Source organism: Stegostoma tigrinum, chromosome 14 (assembly GCF_030684315.1).
Source record: "Stegostoma tigrinum isolate sSteTig4 chromosome 14, sSteTig4.hap1, whole genome shotgun sequence".
NCBI lineage: Eukaryota > Metazoa > Chordata > Chondrichthyes > Orectolobiformes > Stegostomatidae > Stegostoma > Stegostoma tigrinum.
In genome coordinates, this window is record NC_081367.1 from 31,758,181 (window position 1) to 31,774,077 (window position 15,897).

Consider the following 15,897-nt stretch of genomic DNA (forward strand, 5'->3'; position numbering starts at 1 on the left):
AAAGGCACAGTTTGATTCATGATAGTCATCATGGATTTGTGAGGGGTAGATCCTGCCTCACAAACCTGATTGAACTCTTTAAGGAGGTGACCAAACGTGGATGAAGGTGGAGCAGTGGATGTAGTATACATGGATTTAAGTAAAGCATTTGATAAGGTTCCCCATGGTACGTTCATGCAGAAGGTAAGGAGGCATGGGATAGGGGGAAATGTGGCAGATTGGATTCAGAAATGGCCGATGCTTAGGAGACAAAGGGTGGTAGTGGACGGAAAATATTCCACATGGTGCTCAGTTACAAGTGGTGTAGCTCAAGGATCTGTTCTGGGTCCTCTACTACTTGTGATTTTTGAAAATGATTTGAATGAAGGAGTGGAAGGGTGGATTAGTAAATTCACAGGATGATACGAAGGATAGTGAGGAGGGCCATTCTAGGTTACAAAGGGACATTGATAGGATGCAGAACTGGGCTGAGAGGTGGCAGATAAAGTTTAACCCTGAAAAGAATGAGATGATTCATTTTGGAAGGACAAGCTTGAAAGAAGAATACAGGGTTAATGGAAAAGATTCTTGGCTGTGTGGAGGAGCGGAGGGATCTTGAGGTTCATGTCTACAGTTCCCTGAAAGCTGCCACTCAGGTGGATAGAGCTGTTAAGAAGGTGTACGGTGTGTTAGCTTTCATTAATACAAAGATTGAGTTTAAGAGTCATGAAGTTGTGTTCCAGCTATACAAAAGCCTGGTTCGGCCACATCTGGAGCATTGTGTCCAGTTCTGGTTGCCTCATTACAGGAAAGATGTGGAAGCATTGGAAAAGGTACAGAGGAGATTTACCAGGATATTGCCTGGAATGGAGGGAAGGTCTTACGTGGAAAGGTTGAGAGAGCTAGGGCTTTTCTCTTTAGAACGATGAAGGATGAGAATTGACTTGATAGAGGTGTACAAAATGATCTGAGGTATAGATAGAGTAGACAACCAGAGCCTTTTTCCTTGGGTGGAGGTAGCTACTATGAGGGGACATAGTTTTAAAGTGAGTGGAGGTAGATATAGTGGAGGCATCAGAGGTAGGTTCTTGACTCAGAGAATGGTCGGGGTGTGGAATGCATTTCTGGAGAGCGTAGTGGAGTCGGCCTCATTAGGGGCATTTAAGTGGCAATTAGACAGGCATATGGATGAAAGTATAAGGTAGGGGTGGAGATTAGATAGACCTTAGTATTGGGGTAAAAGTTCAGCACAATGTCATGGGCTGAAGGGCCTGTACTATGCTGTACTGTTCTATGTTCTATGTTTCTATGTTCTAAGTGGCAAAGAAGAAATGTTTCTCCCTCTGACTCACCAACTCCTGTTGGTTTCATAGTCAATTAAGTATATTTTAAATTCTTACTTTGCTGGTAGTAGCCAATCAGGCAATCATTTTCAGGACCACCTGTGACGACAACCATCAAGGCCACAAATTGCTCTAGTTTTCCCCAATACAACCAGTGCCAGCTGCTTCAGGAGAAACAGCCACAGCAGCAGAGATTTACATAAGAGTTTGATTACTTATTTCTATCTGCGAGGACCTAACACCTGCTTCAGCTGTTTGGCAGCTAGCACACATTGAACTTGTGATCAGTACGTGTTTCCAGCTGCCACACGGGACACTCAGGAGGCCTAAGTATGTAAATGCAAATGAATACAAAATGGGTATAAATGGCAGAATATCTTCCTATTCTCTCTGATCTGGAGGTGACAGTGTTGGACTGGGGTGGACAAGGTCAGAAGTCACACAACTCCAAGTTATATCCAACAGGTTTATTTGAAATCATAAGCTTTCAGAGCACAGCTTCTTCACCAACTGATGAAGGAGCAGTGCTACAAAAGCTGGTGATTTCAAATAAACCTTTTGGACTGTAACCTAGAGTCATCTGGTTTCTAACTTATTCTTTCTGGATGAGGAATCAACAATATGTATTCAGATCAAAGTATCAATTAGGGGAAAATTGTAGTGCCTAATGTCTGCAGATGATTGAAATGAGCAAGGAAGGGATCCCTCCTATGGTGTAGCGGCAGTGGCTCTGGTCCAGGTTCAACACCTACCTGCTCCAGAGGTAAGTAATAAGTGTCTGAGCAGGTTGATTAGAAAAATAGGTTAAATAAAAAATGAGTTAGGAAATAAACAGCACCTATTTTCCCAATATGAATAGAAAGGCAAAACACAAATAATAGATAAGTTGTACCTCTGTTGTTAATGTCCATAAAAAGTAGTTGCCATTCATTGAGCATCAGCTTTTAGGACCCAAATCTCCTGAAGCTTTTCTTTAAAGGAAGTAATTAAAATAACATGTAATGTATAAAGTTAGCTGCGTGTTAGCCTAGAGCTATTGCATTTCAAAACTCATTTGTTAAATAGACAGTACTTTGGGGTCTTCATATTACATAGCTTACAAATATATAAAATTGACGGGCAATGAAAGAGAAGCTGTTAAATTATGCCTCCAAACCCCATGATGACTGCAACATCATGACTCAATACTTTGTTCTTTCATTGTTTCCTGCTTCCAAACTCCCCTATAACTATCTCCTAAAAAGGGCGCCAATTACAATTTAAAACAGGGCTAATAATAGTAAAAGATTTTAGAATGCAATCCACCATGCAACAATTATTATCCATACAGGTAATTGCCTATTACAAATTACAAATTCTGTCCGAGTCAAGAACTGGTGAAACTCCCTCTAGAAGACATTAAATTTCAGCCCTCATCACAACAGCTAACAATATATTCTCGAGGCTCACTGCTCTCTAGGAAAAGAATCACCCAGCATCTTGTCTACTTTCCTGGTCTCTATTTGGACACTAACAAGTTCATATCACTTTAACATGAATAGAAGCATTTAAAGAGTTTCATCCAAGTAGCCAAAATATTTACTCTCAGAATGATCCTTAAACCTCTCCTAAACCACGATATCTCACATATGTGAAGAGCCCCAAACTAAATATGATATCCCAACTGCAGTCACAGAATCAGTCCGACCAATAACTTGTACAGTGGAGAAACTGATATCCTTTGTTTATTTTGAACTGAAGGCTTCTATTAGTACAACTCACTACCCTATTGTATTTAGTTCAAATTCTTGAGATTGGTTATAAAGCTTCAGAGGTCTGTGTATTATTAAAGTTGGATCATTTGCTTCCTCAACCAAGCTCAGTATTTCTCTCTGCAATTGATGTGTTTTCCATTCACCCTAAATACATACATGAAATTTAATTCAGTTAAAAAGCCGTTTCCCCAACTGCGTGGCCCACTCCACACCCAGCACATTAAAACATTCTATATTTGATTGTAGTTCCCTACTATTTTGCCTTGGCACAGACTTCTTCAAATTTACTGACTGCACCTCTAACATTCTTCTCATACATTAAAAAAGACAATAAATAGTAGTATAATAGTAGTTCTAAAACTGATCCATGGGAACAAAACTGATCCAAGGGAACAGTACCATTGCCTCTAAGCCGAAACATATTCATTAACCATATTTCTTGGTTGCAGGATTGGTGCTGATTCCTATTCCAGTGTATCAAATGAGATGATAGACGACTGGAGGATTGCTAATCTCATCCCATTATTTAAAAGAAAAGGAGGAAGGAGTAGACCAGGAAATTACAGGCCAGTCAGTCTAGCCTGAATGGTGAGAAAGTTATTGGAAAGAATTCTGAGAGACAGAATATGTTTGCACTTGGAGAGATACAGATTGATCTGGGGTAGTCAGCTTGATAGACTAATAGAAATTTATGTTTAGCAGATTTGATCAGTTGCTTTCAGGAGGTAACCAGGATAATTGATTAAGTCATTTCGTGTGGTCTGCATAAACTTTTCAAGGCTTCTAACAAAGGGTCACTCATGGCAGACTAGTCAAGATAGTAAGAGCTCATGGGATCCAAGGTAAAGTGGCACATTGGATCCAAAACTGACTGAGGCAGGAAATGGAGGACAAAAAAAGAGGGATATTTCTGAGACTGGAAGTCTGATCCCAGTGGGGTTCAGCAGGGCTAGTATCAGAAGCCTTGCCTGAATTTTTCACTTGTCAGACAGCTATTATTCCAGTTTAGGTGGGAGTTGCGCATTGGGTCCCTGCAGAATTCTCATTGTAGCATACTCTAAAGGAATTTCCCAGGAAACTAAAGATTCCACTAAGCAATTCATCTATGCTTAAAACACTCCAAAAATCTCATTTTAAATTATAAAGTCTGGAGGATTTCAATGCAATGAAGTAAAATAGTTAGACTATTAAATCCTGAGTAAGTATTAAACTGACCCCATACTTACCCTCCTAGTTACAATTCCCCAGACCCCTTACATCCCCAAGAGCCCGGAATGAACCATCCTCACCCCTGCTGGACAAACCTCTGTCTCCCTCCACTCCACCGGACCCATTTCTTCCACTCCACCCACCAGAGCCCCCAGTTCCCCAGTCTTCCCTCAAATCTCTGTCACTCCAACCCACCCTACTCGCCTCTGGCAAGACCCCGGCCCAAGCTAATTTCTCCCACCCATCCTAACCTACTTTAAACAAAAGAAAGGTCTAGGCCCAAAACGTCAGCTTTCCTGCTCCTCTGATGCTGCTTGGCCTGCTGTATTTATCCAGCTCTACACCTTGTTATCTCAGAATCTCCAGCATCTGCAGTTCATAATATCTCTACATCGTTACCCCGCCATCTTGCACATTGACAAACTACCCACCTGGCATACCGCCGTTCCACTTGCCTCCTCCTTACCTGGCTCCCTATCCAGCCAATATCATACACAACTGGCTTCTTACATTCCTGGCATCCTCATCCCTATTCATCTGGGGTTCTACCCCAGCATCCTAATCCTCCCTAGCTGGCACACTTAACCTCTACACATCTGGCACCCTATCTCAGCACCCTACCCCTTTCCCAGCTGGCTTCCCACTTACCTGGTAGATTACAACAGCTGATAGCTATATAAAGGTTTGCCTTCCACTTAGTGATAAGTGGAACCTCCTGTCAGAAATGTGGAGCTCCCTTCTTTTGCAAAGACACTGCAGAGTGGCAACGTGCATGAGATTAACACTCATTGAAAATCTTTCTCAACTTTTTAGCATCTCTAAGATAGCCTAGGTATTAGTCTGAATCCAGATGGCAATATTCTTTATGGGCCCAGAAGAACTTTGAATTTTTCTGACTCAGACTTGAAAAAATATTTTCTAATACTGTCATAATTGCATGTAATTTTATTTTCTATAGATCTCTTGGCTACTTTTATGGATGTCTTTATCTCCTTCATTTCTATGAGATGCTTGTCTCTGTTTTCCTGTAACTTAAATCCTGCAAATATATAGAATTTCCTCTGTTCTGAGCTGATTTATCACTGCTCATTTCTTGCTTCCCATGATTTATTCTTCTAATTAGTGGGAGATTACAATTCAAATAGAGTAAAGTTATGTGATAGAATGTAAATTCTTTATCCTCAGTAGTAGGTTGCTTATCTGGTCAGATTGGCCAGGCCAACTCGCCAAATTCTCTGCGAATTATGTAAAGTCAACCCTCTCAAAACATGCAGTCACCTTAGAATGGCCAATAATATTAAACTCTGGTGTCCTCCACATGGAGCTTTGATACAGGGTAAAATTATTATTATAAAACATTCGTGGGACATGGTCATCACTGGATGGGTAACATTATTTCCTACCCTAGTTGCCCTTGAGAATCTGCCTTCTTGAACCGCTGCAGTCCACGTGTTGTAGGTTGACCCACAATTCACACAGGGAAGGGATTTCAGGATCTTGACCCAGCAACACTAAAGGAACAGCCACATATTTCCAAGTCAGGATGGCGAATGGCTTGAAGGGGAACTTACAGGTAGTGGCGTTTCCATTTATGTGCTGCTCTTGTTCTTCTAGATTAAAATAGTCATGGTTTTGGAAGATGCTGTTTAAGGATCTTTGGTGAATTTCTGCAATGCATCTTGTTGATAGTACACACTGCTACTACTGAGCGTTGGTGGTGGATTCAGTGGATACTTGTGGATGAGGTGCCTATAAAGTAACCTGCTTTGCCCTGCGTGGTGCCAAGCTTCTTGAATGTTGTTGCAGCTGCACCCATCCAAGCAAGTGGAGATTCTTCAATCACACACCTGATTTGTGCCTTGTAGATGGTGGGCAGGTTTTAGGGAGTTCGACAGTGAGTTACCCGCCTCAGTATTCCTTGCCTCTGATCTGCTCTTGTAGCCACTATGTTTATGTGGCAAGTCCAGTCGTATTACTGGTCAAGGGTAACCTCCAGGATGATGATAGTGGGGGATTCAGTGAACAGTAACACCATTGAACGTCAAGGGATAATGGTTAGATCATCTTTTTGTACAAGATCACTGCCTGGCATTTTTGTGGCATGAATATTACTTACCATTTGTCAGCCAAAGCCTAGATATTGGAGATAATGGGAACTGCAGATGCTGAAGAATCCGAGATAACAAAGTGTGGAGCTGGATGAACACAGCAGGCCAAGCAGCATGTGCTCCTAATATGCTGCTTAGCCTGCTGTTTTCATCCAGCTCTACACTTTGTTATCTCAAAGCCTAGATATTGTCTAGATCTTAGTGCATTTGAATATGGACTGTTTCTTGGTGTCTATTGTTCTGTTGTTTCTGGCAAAACTTGCTTGAATTTATTAATCAAAAATGATTTTGTTTTAGTCTTTTAATATCTTTTTAAATTAATTTTATCTTAACAGACAACACGTGCCAAACTTCTTGTTCAACCACTATGCTTTAAATCTTGACATTCTTCCATGTTTACTCAAGATTCACTTCTTCCTATCCTTGAAGTGCTTTTGAAGAAATTCCACTTCTCTTTCTTAGTTTTACTTTTATTTTAGCTTTTTATTTAAGTTTTTTTCACAGAATTTGCCTTACTTTCAAGAATACGAAGAATTTCACATTCGCATTGCTACTTTTGATTTTGTATCATCAAATAATAACGCTTCTAAAAAGTATACTTCAATGTTTTAAAAGTACAGTGAGATTCCATGATGTAATGAAAGGAACGTTACAAATGGAAGTCTGTCTTTCTTCCAAATCTAACCATAGAAAATTCACCTTTTCAAAATCCTCCTCCAAGCACCAAGTTAAATGATACACATGTATAATTCTCTGTCTTCTCCAGTTAGGCACAGAATATTTAAGTAAACATGTGTAATATTCCACTTATTGGCATTCTAATGCTGGTGATCCACTGATTGAGATGACTTGGTTGCTGCATTAGCAATGGTAGCATACTGGTACGATCACTGGACCACCAATCTAAAGATCTAGTGTAATGTTCAAATCCCACCATGGCATCATGTGGAATTTAAACTCAGTTCATAAAACTGGAATAGAAAGCAATATTACTAATAACATTGATCATTGTGATGATTGAAACATATTTTCCCTTAGGGGAGGAAATCTGTTGTCTTTACACAGTCTGGTTTACATGTAACATCACACCCACAGCAACTGACACTGAAATGGCATAAAAATACTCATTTCGAGGGCAGTTAGGGATAGATAACAAATATCCCAGGAAGGAATAAAGGAAATTAAAATTACAGAAAGAGCATCAATATCGGACTGAGTTTGGAGAGCAGTTTGTAAGAACTGGTAGGAGCTTAATGGCTAGCTGTTGTGCTATAAGATTATATAACACTTGCCAGGTTATATCTAGATTACAACAAAACTAATCTTGAATTAGTTTCAAGCCACTTGTAATAAGCAATCTAAGACTTGGCAAATTACAATGATACAACATATACTTCGCAAAACTAGGTCACTCAATTCTGCATTCTGCTGTTATGGTAAAATATTGACTCACTTGAAGACAGTCTTTTGGGAAAGGTCAGATTTTTTTCATCACTTCCTACTTATGGTTAATGATTTGGCAACAAGCATATTGCTCGAGTAGAAATGCTCAGGATGCATTGACTACGTGGGTACAATCCACTAACCTGATGAGTTTTGAACTGTCTACTGGCCAGGAAGGTTTCCTTTTCCACAATCCAGAAAATTGAGTAACACTAATCCATTGCTAAATTGACGTTAAGTTTACAAAATATGAAAGTCTAGATTTGATTGTCAATGTCTCATAATTCAGTTATTATTTTGATTTTTAGTATACTGAAAGTGACGTGTCAATTGTTTCTTTTTCCTGACTAAATCCTATTAAATAGATTCAGTTGCACAATTAGTTGGGCTGGTGCACAACATTTGATGATATCCAGGAGATCATTGATTAAGATGAAAATCACTGGACCACAGGGGACATTTTATTACGAGAGTACTGAACAAGCACACCAATATGACAACTATAAAAGTGTACTTCATCTGAGAGTTGCTTCTCCTGTCCAACAGTTCAGTGGTCTAATTTAAATTCCCGAATGAGTTTAGGATAATATGAAATAAAGCCAAAAATATAAAAGTTTGCCCTCCTGCTGACTTAATTTTGAATACTTTAGTTGGGGCTTTGAAGTCGGTAGCTCAGTTTCCTGCTGAAAATATGCAAAAGACTTACAAGCTCACTCCATGACATAAATTGAAGAGTCAGCCAATCTGAAATTCTAATGGGTAACTGCTACTTCGTTTTGAATTGCTGACATAGTGATCCTTAAACCACAAGTTGTGTAGAAAAAGAGGAAAATAAATCATTAATAGCCTTTATGGATCCAAGGTGAGCAAAAACTGTATCCCTTTCCCCAAATCACCCATTCCATCTTTATCTATCTTTGCATTCTTCCTGAACTTGACTGGATTAGCTACCAAATTTTTATCCCTTTTTTATATCTAATCAAGTGTGTGAGGTAATGAAAATGAAGGCCTACCGTGAAAGTTGGTGAGTCCTTGGATCATTTCCATCAGATGGGCAAGAAGCTCACTCAGCCTGATTCCCTCCCTATGGGAGCATTCACACATGAATTTGCACAAATGCCTGCATTACACGGTACACATCCCATCCAAATAGCAATGGGGCCGTTTCACAGCCCTAGTTCAATGCATGTGCGTGCTTATTGTAGCCTGAGTTTAATGACCTTTTTGCAGATTGGTTAAAAGAAAAAGAATTGTTTTGATACCTGGAGAAATCACGTAACCATCCAGAATAAGGAAAATAGGGGGTTAATTTACATAGCCTGACTTCCCAACTGCACCCTGTAATTTCAGCAAATACAAAAATCCTTAAAAAATAAACCAAAATGCGTTTATGTCATTTATTCAGGATTTTCAAGATTCTTTTACCAGTTATGTTGGACAACTGGAGCCTCACCAGAAGATCCCCATTTAGCTATCTACATTGAAACTAACTCTGAAACCTAGCTCTGTTTTGAGTAAAATTAGACCCTAACTGTAATGTTACAAAGCATACTGTTAAGCTGGTGGATGATGGATCAATATTTTCCCAGGAGTGAAATCAGTTTAATGGTCACTGGCTTCTGGGAAAGATTAGGCCTCATATCACATTGGGGAATATATGTGGAATGACATATTTGCTGTAAAGCAAGCATGGTTTCAAGACCAGGATTTCAAACCCAGCTCAAGTCAAATTGCTTATTCTGCTGAATTAAGGTCAGGCTCAGCATAATTAAACATTTACACTACAATTTAACGTTGTTGGTGCTTGAGCTTTTGGAATCATGCCTGAGGAACCATTTGATCCCAACTAATTAGTTAAATCAGTATGATTTGTTTTTCCATCCAAATAAATTTTATGTGACTAAAAATCTGGTCACTGCATCCTAATATCTATGCATATTTAAGATGATGGCACATTGATGGACATGCCAACGAATGATAATTTCTGAAAGATCAAAATGTGATGTAAAATTGAATGAATAGAGATGAGTTTTCAGCACCCCATAGATGAAAACGGCTCTAACTCTGTGGGTTCTACTCATTTGACTCCAGATAAGTTCTTCAGTTTGCTGATACTATTATAACAGCTGATTACTCGAAAAAGAGCCTTTTACTGGAGGAGATTTCATTCTCAGACTGAGACACATTTAGGCATGTAATAGCAGTCTTCGTTATAAAGTGGGATTGACATAATTTCACCAAAAAAGCCACACTGAAGGTATGGCATTTCTGTATTTTGTGGGCCTCCTGATGGGTTTCATGCACCTTTCTGTTCTAGTCACATGGTGATATTATCTCAAAACCACCATTCAATGTAGCCAAAATAAATATGAAGTATAATGTGCAAACATCTTTATCTCCTGATGCATACTTTGGCAATTTTTAATTTTAAGTTCCTTGTACATTTCATACCACAGTGACTAGTCAGTCATGCAACTGATTTAAGCACAAAGCAAATATAATGCATTAAGTGATGACTTCCACTTATCCAATCTACTAATTAATTTGCACAACAATCTGAATTTTGTAATTGTGTATTCTTTGTAACACAAGGAGTGAAAGTTTTAAAATTCATCTAACTTAATTTATATCACACAATGTGTAAGGATTTGAAATGCAATTACTACAAAAGAAGTTACGAGATGTATGACAATACCACCTAGGCTTTTATGTTGAAGGTAAATCCAGATACCATTGATCTAAGCATGCATTTTCTAATGTCCAAAGTAACTTTTCATTCATTCCTCCTGTATCACATTTAAGAGAAAAATCCTCTTCCAAGCAGTTTACCACCATGTCCAATTGCATATCAGGTGCTTCACTATTTAAACTGGCCATATAAATGTTTTTGCAAATCTTCACTTGATGAAATATCATCTCTACTAATCCATTTGAGAAGTACCATGCAGAGATGAATAGAGGCAACAGACTAAACAAACCTCAAGCACCTGGAGAAACCACTGGAGTGGGAAAACTAAAGAGTGGTGACTAGTTTTTAGTAGTTTTCTACTTACCAGTTTATTACTGAACAAAAATAATGTACAGGCCCTGGATCAGATTATTTTCCTGGCATTCAATCTGTGAATGGAGTACAGTATCTAACAGAAATTACTGTCAAGGGATCCCAATCCTTAAATAAAATCACTTTGAATTGTCACTTTACATGATCAGTAACTAACTCTCCTGACAATTTTCCCCACAAACGGCAAGTCTTATTGTAAATATTTGATTTCAAATTATGAATTAGAGGTGAGATTAGCTGGACCACCGTTTTATGATAGAACTAAAGATACAAATTGTTCCTTAAGGGACAAAGGTGTGACAAATAGCAAACCGTACAAAGTTTCTGCTTGTGTTTACAGTCATAAGGATGCGTGGTCTTTTACACACCCTACAAAAATATCAAATTACTGTCTTTTCTGTCCACTGTGTCAGATTTCTAATTCTTGTATTCCATATTTTACCATGCAACAGTTAATGGAAAATTAGAGATACAACACGAGATGATCCTTGCCAATCCTTACATACAAAATGTCAATAATTTGCATAATTTAAGTAACACTGTTAATACTACACTCAGTCTAACAGAAATATTACGTTATACTTCAACAGTACAGCAATTTGTCCCCGAGAGGATTTGTTTGTAAAATATGACATTCATTGTTATAGCGAAAGTGGGGAAAAAATGTCAAGAGAAAGAACGAACTGGAAAAAAAATCAAACTAACGTAATAAATCACATAACTGCCCGGGGCAAGTCATTTTGTAGTGTTTAAATATTCTCAAAATATCATTGAAATCAAATGGCCATGATAGCGTTACTTCGGTAAAAGTGCATTCATTTCAAAGCAAGTTCTTTTACTCATTCAATCTTCCACTCCACCTCGCACTTACCCTCTATTTTTCACTTCGAACACATTATTGAAATTTTTCTGCCGGCCTCCCAATCCAACTTTGTCAGATGTGCTGTCCTTGGATGTTGACTGAGTGGATGAAACAGGGTTTTTCAATCTACCGAGGAAACAGTCAATCGCTTTTCTGAATGCAGCCATCTTAATCAGTTTGTTTTAATATTCATTATCGCGTATTCTCTGCAACGCCATCCCTAAGGTTTCTCAGTGAAATCTGGAAATACCTAAAGATCCAGAGTCCCATTGCCATAATCACTCAGATCTCTCCTCTTCCATCACAGCTCCATGAGCCACTGAGTCCCAGAGGTAGTATTATACACTGCGTGTCTGACGTCAGGTTTCTACCTGCCGGCTCTGATGTATTATAACACACACCATGGCTAATACGTAATAATTCATGGCAGCATGGAGTAAATAAGTTACTCTGTCAGATCCCTTGTGCCCTGGCTTCAATGTACCCTCACACTGCTCTCTCAATTTCCTCAACAAGGCACAGTGGCTAAAAATCCATTCTCTCAGCCCTTCATTGTAGCGAAGGGGAGAGGAAGATGTGTTTAGTGCTGACATCACGCTGGACATTTGGAAATGGCAGAGGATTGCCCTTTCAATGTGGAAACTGGTGGAGTGTAACGAGATGACACGTTAATTGGTATTAGTTTTTGACATATGGGGTTGTTGGCTCGGCAAGCATTTATTGCCCATCCCTTATTGCCCTGGAGAAGGTGGTGGTGAACTGCCTTCAAGAATTGCTACAGTCATTGGGGTCTAGGTGTACTGTCAGTGCTTCAAGGATGGAGTTCCAGGATTTTATAACAATGACAGTGAAGGAATGGTGATATATTTCTGAGTCAGCGTGATGTGCAATTTAGAGAGGAACTTGCAAGGTGTGACGCTCCCATGCATTTATTGCCTTTGTCCTTCTACATGGCAGGCTATTTTATGCTTTGAAAGGTTCCATCAAAGGAGCCTTGCTGAGTTACTGATGTAAGTAATTGTTGAAGGTGGTAGATAGGATGCTAATCAAGCAAACTGCTTTTGTCCCTAATGGGGTCAATCCTCTTGAGCATTGTTGGAGCTGCACCCATCCAGGCAAGTGGGGAGTATTCAATCACACTCCTGACCTTTGCCTCATAAGTAGCCAGTACACATTTGTGAGTCAGGAGGTGAGTTACATACCACAAAATTCCTAGCCTCTCATTTGCTCTTGTTGCTACAATATTTATACGAATGGTACAGTTCAGTTTCTGATCAACGCCAGCCTCTAGAATCTGATAGTGAAGAATTCAGTGAGCATATTGCCGTTGAATGGCAAGGGATAATAATTAGATTCTTTCTTGTTTGCAATGGTAATTTGCCTGGCACTTGTCAGGTGTGGATATAACTTTGCACATATTAGCCCAATTCTGGATATTATCCATGTCTTGCTATAAAAATGGACACGACTGCTTCAGCATCAGTAGAGTCATCAGTGGTGCTGAATATTGTGCAAACATCAATGAGCATAATCACTTCTGATCTAGTGATGATGGTTAAGTTGATTGAAGCAGCTGAACTGAAACTGACTGTGGCTCTGGGAACAAGACTAAGCAAGGCTGAGAATAAAAGTGCAGGAAATGGGATGGATCCAATCTAGGATCCCATTAAACATTGCAATGGAGAATCCCGAGTGGGGAACAGGAACATATAGGAAGCAATGATAGGGAAGACTGCTTCATCAGATCGGGTGACAGAGACTGAGAAACTGGGAGGGCAGAATGGTTCCTTACAGAAGCCAAGTTGTGAGAAAATGTAATCAAGCCAGCTGCGGCAGCCATTAGCAGACAATGGTTAATAGGAAAGAGGAACAATGGTAGGCCATTTGACCCCTTGAGCCTGCTGCCCCATTCGGTAGGAACATGGCTGATCTGACATTCCTCACCTCCAATTTCCAGCATTTTCCCCAAAACCCATAATCCTCCTACTGATCATGAATCTACCTATCTCAGGCTGAAATATATACAAGAACTCTGCTCCCACAGCTGTATGTGGCAAAGAGTTCCAAAGACTGTCAACCCTCTGAAAGAAGAAATTCTTCCTCATTTGTCTTAAATTGGCACTCCTTTATTCTGAAACTGATGCCCTCTTGTGCCTCTGCAGAAATTAAAGTAGAACATTTGAGGAAAGGAACAAGGTCATAAGAAGGCAAATGATGAAAAGATGGATATTAATGATTTTTTTCCATTTTAAACTAAGAGCAAGAAGTGGCATTAACTCAATGTATTGGACTCAGAGGTGATGAAGTGTCCCAAGTCTCTTGTTATTTCATGGGATGAGGGCATTGCTTGCAAGGCTTATATTTGTTGCCAATTGCCCTTGAACCAAGTGTCTTGACAGACAATTTCAGAGGGCAGCTAAAAGCCAGCTCCATTTCTTCGGATCTATTTTCACATGTGGGCAGACAAGATAAGGATAGAAGATTTCCTTCCCCAAAGATAGTAGTGAAGCAGATGAGTCCTTTTGGTCAAAGTTAGTGTGACAGGTTTTATATTCCAGATTTATTGATTAAATTTAAATTTCATTTGTTGTTGTAGTGAGGTTTGAACCTATGCCCACAAAAGCCTCTGGAATATGAGTTTAATGACATATATCTATGCCATCTCCCCAAGGTATGATTAGGCATTGTAGAGGCTCATACAAGTTCCTATAACATACTTTATTTGGAAGAAGTGGAGTTGAGGGAGAAATTGTAAGAACAAGTTCACCAGCTGGAGGAGGGTGGAGGTCAGTTGGGTATTGTTTGGCATCCATTCAGTGAAGACACTATGAGCCTCTGACCACCCTGATGCAGGTATAAATGCACAGGACGCCCATCGTGAAGAGGTGAAAGTGGAAACTGATAGGTGACAAATTGTCACGGGATACCAAAGCATCATGGTAGAGGTGGAAACACAGGACAAGGGAAAAAAAAAGAAATAAACCATTGTTGTTTCACTTCCAAAATAATGATTTAACTACATATAAGCAAGTTTTCATTCCATGGCTGCTTAGACTTTGCAAGAATCTAAGTGGCCTGCTAGTTGCATGATTTATTGTCACAAGATTGGATTTAAACTTTTCTGTTGTTACATGGACTAAGCAACTCGGGAATTTGATTGCTAGCACTTTGCACCAGGGAATTTCAATTTAAATATTTTCATACCCTGTGCAAGATTTTCAATGACCAGTCAGAGTGGGACTCGAAGTGAACCGGCTGGCATTTCATGCCACCATCAGGCGTGCCTTTTATGGGCAACATCAAGCCCCAAAACTATTCTCAAGAAGGATGGCCCTATTTGCTCACAGACGAGATTTTCCAGCTGGCAGAGAAGCCATCTCTGGGGTTTACATGTGATTAGTTAAATGACGTGGTCCAAATAGCCTGCCCAAGTAGCCATTCTTAAGTGGATGGTAAGACCACCCTCTCTCATTGATTGGCTATTCTTGCAAAAGTCATTGTCCAGTGACCATACTCAACCTATTACAGGTTTGGGTCCTATATTAGGACATTAGGCTATCAGAGCTCCACCCAATGTGGGAAATAGAGACCCATTTTTCAGGAGCCCATTTAACGTGAGCATGAAAGACCCTGTTTTCCCACAGTGATGACCCATAGCGAAGCAAATGTAAAGTATTCTCTGCTCCTTACTTTAGGGGAGGTGACCTGGGTTTGAATTCAGCAATGGCAGATGGTGAAATTTGAATTCAATAAAAATATAGAGTTGAATCTAATGATAACCAGGAATCCATTGTCGATTCTCATAAAAGCCAATATGGTTCAGTAAAGCCCTTTAGAGATGGAAACTGCCATCCTTATCTAGTCTGATGATGTGACTCTAGACCAATGTGGTTGATTCTTAACTACCCTCTGGGCAATAAATGCTGCCTAGCCAGTGATGCCCTCATCCCATGAATGAATTTCAAAAAGGACGTAATAAACACCTTTCTTAATAATCCAAACTTTACCCTTTTTCTAATCAATCTTAGCTGTTTCAATCAGTCATAAGTTGCTGTTTATTTATCTCAAAAACATTTCAAGATCAGGTTTTCAGAGGACTGTCAGCACATTGTTATATCATTTTTTGCTGTTTGCAAAG

At 39.5% G+C, this 15,897-nt stretch overlaps 1 protein-coding gene across 2 annotated transcripts in view; it reads right to left on the minus strand.

Moving 5' to 3' along the window:
• Window positions 1-12,074, minus strand: part of LOC125457826 (transient receptor potential cation channel subfamily V member 6-like) — a 129,826-nt gene extending 117,752 nt beyond the window's left edge. Inside the window, exon 1 of one of the 2 annotated variants that reach the window (XM_048542467.2) lies at window positions 11,769-12,074. In XM_048542467.2, coding sequence (XP_048398424.1) covers window positions 11,769-11,926 — 158 coding nt within the window. In that variant the 5' untranslated portion in view covers window positions 11,927-12,074. The remainder of the gene's footprint in view (window positions 1-11,768) is intronic. The other variant, XM_048542468.2, reaches the window with a different exon arrangement.
• Window positions 12,075-15,897: the final 3,823 nt, after the last annotated feature.